Below are 10,667 nucleotides of genomic sequence, written 5' to 3' on the forward strand. Positions count from 1 at the left end.
CGAGGAAGGAATTTGATGACATTAAACAATCCATCAGGTTTACAAAGGTAAGACTACTGTTACTAAAAAATGATGCGTATAGTGTTAAGGAAGTGTACCCTAGACATTTGCAGCGCAGTCCTTTTGAATTATGTGTATTAAAACCATCCATCCCAAACCTCTGGTCTGATCCCTACAACCCTCTCAACAGTAGTTACAGTAAAAATGGTGATAGGAAAACCTGTGCCAAAATCTAATTGCTTCTGGCAAGGAGCTTTAATGGAGAGAGTGACTTTCCAGGCAACATGCTTTGGTGTAAAACAGAAACAATGGATGGAACTGTCCAATTTCGTAACACTTTCATAGCCTGTGCCAGAGTACGCAGGCAACACTGAGATGCATAGCTACAAATATGTCGCCAGCATTGTTTTCTCTAGTGCAGCAAGTCGTCAGCGTCACACTTGGCCCAGACAGCCAATTAAATTAAACGAGAGACTGGCTTTTTACCTCATCTTTCCTGTTTTGATGCGGGTAGATGTGACAGGGAAAGGCGGGGAATTCATATCTCATGTCTAGTGATTTCATGTAGGTTACTTGTCTTTGAGAGAGAAAAACTGCAAGAGCTCAACGACTGCTTGAATCCATTATTTTCCATTAATCATCATTTGATGTTGTGCACACAGCCCTGCTCCACAGGTGCATCAACTGTTTTGCCCGGCGCACTTTGCCAAGGCATTTTTGAAGAAGCCGTGCCTGCAGCGATCTGCATCTCTGTCTAATCGGCCCTTAACGTGAACGCACGGAGGTTCTTTCACAACAGCAAACCCGGGTCAGTCAGTGCTTGTAACCAAAAGGCCCCTTTCCAAATGAGTACTGAATGAGATCACCTCACTGTAAATTACACCAAACCACTCAACATCAACAAATTAAAATTTCTTTGTGGCTCCAGCATTAAAGAAGATGAAGAAATTGAACTAAAACCTCACTGAAGAAAAACCTCTGTATCGTACTCAGAAGGGACTTTGAATGGTCTATTTCTTTGATTGCAGTGTGAAGTGAAGTTGTTGCGCACTGGGATGCCCATGTGTCACATTAATACCTTATGCTGTGGTTGGCACTCGACCTTGCCAGAAGGGGGATTAGAGCCAGAGAGGTGTCCATAACACACGCTACCAATAAAGCCTGAAGCACCACTTGCTTGGGGGAATCAAGACAATCAGTTTGGGTATCTACCAGCAATGCTGGGATAGTGCTACAATTCATCACTTAGTGGCATGCCATCCACTCCGCATTTATTTTGTTTAACTTCACCTACAGCCAGGCGGGTGTCACTGATTAATGTATTAAATTCCTCTGAAGTCTCAGGGCTGAATCTGGGCAATGCCAAATCAGGCAAACTGGCTTCCAGCAGTACTAAAAAAACACCACACGACCTCTTCAGTTCTTTGGAGACTGTGAAAGAACAGAGCAGCTGTTTTTCCCTCTTCGTCTTCCTCTGGACTCTGCTCGTCAGAATTGTGCTATTAATTGTGTCCGTCAAAAAGCCAAATTAATCACTTTGGCAAAGGTCGACCAGTGAAATACAACATATGTCAAGCTAAGAAACAGACATACAAGGGGGGAACTGATAGACTCGGTATTTCCAATAAAAAGCGTCATTTGGTGTCATTTGCACCTCATGAGATGTCCACTCACATTTCTAAATTGAGGAATGTAGTGAGATAATTTAATCAACCACCTAGGCCTGCGTTTGATTCACTTATCAAATGTAGCAATGAAATAAGGTCACTGAGCCCAAGCTGCGTCAAAGCAAATTTATTTGGATAAGAATAACATCCAACTCCCTGTATCCATGTGACAGATGTTGTTTGTTTGTAGAATATGAAATAAGTCTGCCTCTTCCATTGCACGAGGGAGAACCAACAAACATACCACGCTACCTGCACAAGGTCATAGGGTAACATGACAGGGGGCATATTTATTAACAAACTCCTTCCCAGATGTTTCCTCCAGGACCGTAACTCATTTACACTTGTCGATGGAAAATATTCAGGCAGGCCTTGCACTCCATCACAATTCAAGGGGTGAATTTCGCAAGCGTAAGATGTGTTTTCTGTGCAGAGGCATTATATGAGTGGATTGGGTGTTAATGAGGTTCATGTTACTCACAGATAATTGACGCTTGGATCATGCTGAGTGTGTTTTTCCAAGTGCACAGACACAGATGGAACTAGTTTGAGCGCCGCAGAAAAGTTTAATATAGATACTTTCAAAACTTGAGATCAAAGTTATGCTGCTAAGCCAACATTGATATGTGTTGGCTATTTTACCTGCTATATATTTTGCCTGAATGCACCTCAAAATCTCAATGTGAAATGTGGCTGGCGCAAAGAAAGAAAGGACGAATGTGCTTTAAAACAGAGAGAAGAAGGGCAAATAAATCTTTTGATGATACGATCTACTTGGTCGTCTTCGTCAACATGATCGAATTAGAAGAGACAAACACAACAGCTAGGACAAATGAGACTTTATATGGACAAAATATTTCTTTTAGGAGTTTAAAAATCTAGACAAAATGCATCTGAAGGGACACTGGGAGATAAGGATCATAAACAACTGGGACTTTTAAGCAAATAAATACAACAAAAAAATATGACTTGACTCCAGCATACCCACCCCCAGATGCTAAACATGTTTTCCAGTTGGAGGCTGAATAACTCAGAGAATCTCAGCCAAAACACAGACCAAGATCCAAATCAAAGCAATGCAGAAAGGGGAGAAAAAGCTAACTGAAAGGTTGAATGAGAGTGGAAGGCATGCTCACAACTTCTCTCTCTTAAACTGCACTTGAGGCTAATCCCTCATATCATGCATGTTGCTGCTTCATCTAGCTGGGCAGAACAGTCTTCTCCAAGAGAAGGCTCGGTCAAAGCTGTAAAGGTGACACTTGTGTGTAGACTGACTGTCCAACGGGGAGTTCATCGGGGGTGAATTTAAACTATGTGGTTTTGTTAAGTGGAAAGGGGGACCAGCTGGAACCTTCTCTTCCTGACATGTTACAGGATAGGGTCTGCAGCCATGTAAACATAAACTATGTATGCATAGATGCGTGTGCAGGATTTCTGTCTGAAATACATTACAAATACATTCCTAATATAGAGGACCACACTAATGGATGGTTGCTTAGTTTAGAACTTAAATGTAGATTTCACACAAACACAAACACACACACACACACACACACACACACACACACACACACACACACACACACACACACACACACACACACACACACACAAATGATATGACAAAGCAGTATTATTATAAAGTTATGATGCACAAAAATATCAAGTTATGCTCTGGACAGTGCTGAACTTCACCTCTAACTTGTATCTAAATATGTTGCAAAACAACTTTTCTATTTATTATAGTGTTTTCTTTAACAGCAGTGTGATGAAACACCACTATTCAGGGATTCAGTAAGTGTTGCAACACTAGACAATCTTTAATATTCATGACTGTGGAATGGGGGGCTTTATATTATTAATCTATTTAAGTCACCTAACCACAAAAACACAGCAATGCAATTGCAGAACTTTCTTAACTGTCTGGGATTAACATCAGAAGAAACAATCAAAGTTAGCACTCACTTGCATATAAATCTACTCTAAGCTACACTGCAACAGGTAGATAATACATGGTTCATATATTATATATAATATAATATGATAGTTTTAATAACTAGATGTTCAGTTTAAGGTCTAAAAAATGCACCTGTTTGAAGTCTGTGGTTGATGCAGCAAAGATCTTGGTTAAGCTCACCTGTAGCACACACTTACCTCCTTGAAGAGAGGGCTGAATCAGTGCTAAGAGGAAGAGTCCACAGAAGAGCAACAGAATGTTTCTGTTAGCCATCTCGCTCCAAAATGCACCACCCTTCTCCCGATCAGCTGGTTTTGTTCTCTTCTACCTAATTACCACAAGCCCAAAGTCTTAAAGACTGGGGGAAAAATGTGAAAAAGGGGAAAAGATATGAGACTCGATGTAATTAAGAGAGGGCAAAGACTCTTGTTCAATGGATCACTTTGCTTTTTTCCTCCTCTATGTCTGGTGTTGCTGTTTTTATTCTGGTCACTCCTGCCAACAGCACAGACGCTGCTGCCAGCGAGGAAAGAGAGAGAGAGGGAAAGAGACATACACACACAGAGGGGGAGAGAGAGAGACAGAGGGGGGAGAGACAGAGAGAGACAACCCCCCCGCCCCCCATCCAGAAGGAATTGAACTGTCTGCCAAGCATTTGCATGGATACTGAGAGAGCGTACTTATCTATAAGAGTCAAGAGAGAGACCGAGGACGAGCACACTACATACACAAGATAAATACTTGCTCTCTGTGGCACTAATTTCCTAAATTCGGTTTTCAGCACTAGCAGTAATTTTTTTGCTGTTTCTTCTTAGCAGGAGAGCCAGAAACTATAAAGGCAAGAGAGATAAGAACACTGCAACTATCAGCATGTGCCCACGATATATATCAGAGCAAGACATTACAAAGTCACTGGCTGCATGAATAAGCTGGAAATAGCAGCACACTTTGCCTGGCAGTCCATGTGTGGAAGCCAGTGAGGATCCAGTAGAGAAATGAGAAAACTGTCTGCATCACACAGAGATGACAGAGAGCAAAGAAGCCGAGAAACATCAGCCCGCTCCTCTGTGCAGTCTCTCAGCTTATTTATCAGGATAATTGTCACTGACAGTCTTGTAACATAGATAGGAAGTAGAGTAAGGACCAAGCTCCGGCTTTAATGACTGCTAGAACTGTACTTTAGTGAAAAGGAGCTCATAGACTCGACCCCCGTCAATAATAGTAGTATGAGCAGTCCTACCTATGTGCTTTTAGCAGTAACCTCAAAGTAGAGATCACCAAATCTTGAATATGGCTTCAGTATTTCTTTAATGGGTTAACAAAGCCAGAACTCTGACAATACAGTACCTGTACAGCAGTGGTCAACTGTATCATCAGACCAACACAGGCTAGCAGACCTTTATTTCTGTTTGGTAGAGCATGATCACATTTAGGTAAATGCTTTTTAATGCAACAAAAAAGAATGGTGTGAAACAAACAACTGCTAAAAAAAAAAGCCTCACTGTATTTTCTAGTGTATGTTTTAAGACTTTATTTACAAAAAAACACTTTAAATCAACTTTGTAAACAGCTGACAGATCAACTGATTCTCAGATCTTGTGTCGATAGGAGATTTGCACCAGAGCTTTATCACTAACAGGACACATCCTGTCAAGACACCTGTGTGCAGATTCATCTTGGCTTAACATGTCTAGCGATTTGATAGAAAACACCTCACCGCTGACAAGGCTGTCATTGTCCATCTTTTTGTTCAGCTCTGGGACACATTTTGGGGATTTCAAGTAGAAGAGGTTGAGCAGAGGTACTTTTTTACTGGCAAGAGCTGCAGCCAAAGTCATTACTCTCTCAGACACAAACCTGACAGACTGGGCTGTTGCACGCATGCTAATGGGTTCTGCTTTCCAAGACACACAGTATCCTTCATAGTAGTGACGTCCACCATTAGTGTTCGTATTCCCCTCATGCTGATTTCCTGCTGAAGTTAGGTCAGGCGTCCTAACAGTATCAGCTGTTGAAGGTTTGTTCAGACTGAATCCAAAGCATATTTTCGCTTGAATTATGAATCAGTCATTCAACCACAGATAAACTTGCATTTTTCACTCAAATGGAAACAATTTCTATTTGATGCATCTTCTCACCAGTCTGTGCAGCTGAGAGCAAATATGTTTCTGTTGTAACTTACATTTATCATGCAACTAATTTTCTCATTACACTCTCTTTGTTTCTGCCGCACACTGAGGTAGTGTAATAAACAATGCCAAGCCAATTATTATTAGACTGAATCTAAATTGTGGTAAATACAAGAAGAAATTGACTAGACTATGTCAGACACCAGCTTAATAAATTATTACTCTCAAAAAGTTCTTGTAGTCCGGCACACATAGGCTCCGGCACATATAACTGAATATACTGTAAACAAATGTTCACCAGCATGTCAATTTGATGAGCTGGCTGACTTGGTTATTAACATAGCGCAACAGGTTTGTTTATAAACACTGAATTGTTTAGATTTTATTAAACTATTTCATTTTATGCTTTCCTCAAGGCACACCTGAGATCCCATTGCGCTAGTGTGTCGTACCAGACCATTCATAACCAATGGTAACTTAGAACTGCTTATATATTCCTATATCATACATACTGGAATGATGAGATTCAACAAGTAAAACATCTGTTTTTCTCAGGAAACTCATCAGATACATGACAAAACCACACTGAGGGAGTCCAAAAAATTATTACAGTCAATAACAAGGAACCATTTGAAGTGCTTTCAGCTCTTATAATTACAGAAAATCATTAGTTTCAATCCAAACATCAGGAGGACACTGACCTAATGTTGTATCCTGCATGGTACTATTCTTTCCATGTTTGATTTAAGACCAAAAGCCCCAGCTGACTCGTCTGTTTGGGAAGCAAAAGTGTATTCTGGATGAGAGTAGTGTTTTCCTCCATTTATTTGTGAGTCTAAATGTCTATTTTAGCTCATGTCTGGTAGTCCTCCTTTGGGCCAAGTTGAATCGTGTTTTTGCCAAAAAGGCTGAGATTAAACGTGGACTTTGGTGAAGGATGATGAGAGGTCACACAGAACTCACTGTTACTAATTAAACCATGAACTGTGAGTCCTTTATAACAATTATGTTGCTGTGATGGCTCGACAAAGTATCAGTCAACAAGTGTGACTTTGATCACCATTGAAAAATGTATTAAATCAGGTTTCACCTCAGTTTGAAGTAATTAGTTTAACTATAGACAGAAACAGAACTGATCTCACTGTAGCTTTTTTTTTTTTTTTTTAAAGATTAGTGGTACCTCATGACAGTGGCGGTGTTACTAGATTTATACATAAAGAAGTAGCAGTATCTGGGCTCACAGATCAGTTCAGCACATATATAAATGTATCGTTAGAAGCTAGCAGAGGAGCGCTAATAACATCAAGGTTGTTCTTTCACCAGTTCCCGGTCAATCCAAGCCACTGATTATGTTTGTGTGTATATAACATTGAAATTAAGAGGGTGATTTGTTGTTGAGAATTTGGACCTTCTTTGTGTCTTTTTCACATTACATTTCCTAACATGCCACAACATGCAGGCGTCCTAAATTCTCTCTTGGAGACAACCAAGGATTACAAAAGACCCTTGCTTTAATAGCTCTGCATCTGCAGGCACAGTTGGCAGAGCATCACAATATAATCCATTTCAACCTTTCAAGTACTTTTGGCTTCGGTAGGAGGGAAATTAAGTCTGTAAAGACAACTTTTGAGGTCATCGCCAGAAACCATATCAACTCACTGAGGTAGAAGTTTATTGAAATCAGAGGCACTGAAGGCTTTATTTACTAACATACTAATTACTTCTCTGCTCTAAAACTTAATGACTGAGTTTCCCCTCGCAACTCAAGTCGGCTTCAATGTTCGAATATAATCCTGGTCCCAAAGACAACAGTGTTGCTCTAACACTTAATTTTAGACTTACTTGGTGAATCTGCTGAAATGAGCGAGATAAAAAGAGACATTTTCTCTGTTTGTGTGTGTTTTTCTCACATAAGCCAGGGTGACACCAGAAAGTACACCAAGATGTGCTTCAATATTAAGCACAGGAGGAAATACTTTCTGTCAGTATTTAAAGGACCAGTGTGTACGATTTAGTTGCATCTAGCAGTGAAGTTGCAGATTGCAACCATCTGAATACAACTCAGCCTTTCAAGTGTGTAGGAGAAGCTTTCAAAACTCATGAAAGGCCCAATCTAGAGCCAGCAGCCTCTGTAGATAAAAACAGCTCATTCTAATGTAACAAAAACAAAAATATTCTTATTTTCATGTGATTATACAATAATGACAACATACCTATGAATATTATATTCCATTAATGCTAATAGATTACCCTGAGTGTTACACACTGGAGCTTTAAATGCCAAGTGAAACAAGTGTTTTGGTGAAGTAAACCAGACCAACAGTTTTATAAATGCTGTGTTGCCACAACCAGTTAATTCTACTGGATTTATCTGCAATGCAGCTTATCATTATTCACAGCTTAATTAATTTGCAGCAGTGGAAACTAGTGACAGAGTATAGAAAAACAGTGACAGGCAAAAGAAGTGTATTTACATTGATCAGATTCTGGCATAATGGGCAAGTTATTACTTTGAGCTGCTGGCACTTCTGCATAGAGAAAGGTGATTTCCATTTTCAACATATGTACATGTAAATTGTATAGACTATAGACCACCCACTCTCCCTTTCCAACCCACTCATACTGTAGGGACCATGATGTCACATGTGATATATTCAACATCTGTTGCGCGAGCAGGAACATATTACCTTTACTGGTGGCATTCACGATGAACTGATTTGGTTGCCTGTGATGGTCTCAGGTTGCTGATACAGATGGTGTTGTTTTCTTGTGTATTGCTTGTAGCATACTGTTTAACACTCTACACATGGACTTGTATTGGTACAATGAACCTTTGTTCACCGGGTAAGTGTTTACATCTTGCTGTGGGGTGCTGTACTGGATCAGCTCTGAGATCGTTATCATGTAATCACAGAGTGAAGTTGGCCAGCTGTGTTGGGTGGTTCTAGCGTAATATGCATCGTGACATGCCAAAGATTCTTGGATCTTCTTTTGATCTGAAGCTGACACTGTACAGATTGGTTTGAGGCCCGTCCACGCTGTATTTGTTTTACGCTACTAAAGAACATGCAAAGAGTCAACCCCAATGGTCAGACCACAGATGAATTAATTCTTCCAGCTTATGTCTACTGTTTTCAAGTGAAAATCATCAGAGACTGGTAGATCAAGAGTGCCCTGGTGCAGTACAAACATCATTCATTTAATGGCCTCTAGTGTCACCAGCACACACGAACAAGTTGACTGGCCAACCTCCAAAGTGTGATACACACATCCAGACCACACTCCAGATGTGGTTTTCTCTGCAGTTAACATTGCTTCATATACCGAAACAAGTTCCAGTGAAGATCAGATCCAAGCCCAGGCACCCTGGGAAAACTGATGAGTTCTGGTAAGGGCCAGACCAGGCAGCAGGGTGACTCACATTTGGCATTAAAATCTTCAAGACTCCAACTTTAAGAGAGTATTGCATGCATTCAAGTAAAACACACAAGTCTCTATGTGTCCATAATTACCTTTATTTCTCAGATTACAGTATATGTGTAGCTTCTCTGTTTCACAAGATAAATGAGTTTATGATCTTACAAATTAAATATTAGGGTTGAAAATCAATAATTCATCACTCACACATCCTTTAAACATGACTAGTGTACTGAGACAGTTGTTTCCATTATTAGTTGTTTGGGTGGAGTGCCATTATGAAAGCTTTGTGTTCTTTGTTGGTTCCTGTGCAAAGCTTTTTGGCTATACACAGTGTTAGATTGCACTGATGCTTTAAAGCTCGGGTAAATCAAGCATCAACCAACTTTATGGTGGCGCATTCACATAATAACATAATAATTCTTCATGTAGCTTGGTGAAATCTGTCTGTAGGGGGAAGCTCAATGCCAACTATTTGGTCAACAACTTCAATAGTGTCCAACAGCTATGACAAATTAAGCAAATTTATGCCATTACAGGTGTTGACGGGGATAATCCTACAACTATGAGCTACCATGTGCTCACTCATAAATAATTTTTAATAGTGAATAAGACCCACAAATAAAAGAAGCTCGTGCAATATTTAATTGCTAAAACTGAGTTATGTACAGATTTTGATGAAAAAACAAAAATATATTTGGTGAAAATAACTAAATCATCACTAATGTATCAAATGCAATTTCTGAATCTGAATAGTTTCCACCACCTCAGTCAGTTAAATAAAATAGTGACACATTAACCACTAAACGTTCTCACTTTTGCCCCCAGTCTATCTTAAAAGCAAAGCAGTGCTGACAGGGTAAAGCAATGACACAATTCACAGTGACAAGTGATGCTTCAATGTTTGTAGAATTTTTCATTTTCTGCTTATCAGACTGTTTCTCAGGCTTTTCTTTTGGACTCAGTGGCGAGAAAGTCTGGCTACATGCCACTAAAGAGAGAGAGAGACTGAAAGCAGCAGAATTCTTGGGCAAAATATAAAATGCAGACAATACAACTTTTAATCATGGTGTCCAGCAACAGACAAGCATAGGATACCGCAACCATTAAACAAGATATTAACATGCTGTTGTGGTAGTATCCAAGACATGGGAAAACCAATGTGAGGTCAAAATTATTGGCAAAAAAAAAACCGTGAAATCATCAAAGAAGAACAAAACTGAAACTTCCTGCTTCTATGGATCAAAGTTAGGCATATACAAAATGCCCCTAAGTGAAATTCAGCTGCGGTTAGTTTAACCCCATTTCTCAGGGCTCAATTAAGTACAGTGACACTCATTTCCGACAGACCCACTAACACACTTCCTCAACATTGTTATAACTTCCTTATGTCCCCTATAAGGGAACTCTTGGGGCCAGCTCTCCGGCCAACAGAAGGGAGTTCACTGCATGTGATAAGTACTAAGTACTTTAGTTTACTTAGTGTATGCTCTTAGT

At 39.9% G+C, this 10,667-nt stretch overlaps 1 protein-coding gene across 12 annotated transcripts in view; it reads right to left on the reverse strand.

Annotated features, from left to right (window-relative positions):
- The window catches only part of elna (elastin a), a 39,454-nt gene extending 35,320 nt beyond the window's left edge, over positions 1-4,134 (reverse strand). For 6 of the 12 annotated variants that reach the window (XM_051397791.1, XM_051397801.1, XM_051397800.1 and 3 more), the window contains exon 1: positions 3,822-4,133. In XM_051397791.1, coding sequence (XP_051253751.1) covers positions 3,822-3,897 — 76 coding nt within the window. In that variant the 5' untranslated portion in view covers positions 3,898-4,133. Of the gene's footprint in view, positions 1-3,821 lie in introns of all 12 variants that reach the window. The other 6 variants (XM_051397799.1, XM_051397797.1, XM_051397794.1 and 3 more) reach the window with 2 other exon arrangements.
- Positions 4,135-10,667: the final 6,533 nt, after the last annotated feature.

Source organism: Dicentrarchus labrax, unplaced genomic scaffold (assembly GCF_905237075.1).
Source record: "Dicentrarchus labrax unplaced genomic scaffold, dlabrax2021, whole genome shotgun sequence".
NCBI classification, from domain to species: Eukaryota; Metazoa; Chordata; class Actinopteri; family Moronidae; genus Dicentrarchus; species Dicentrarchus labrax.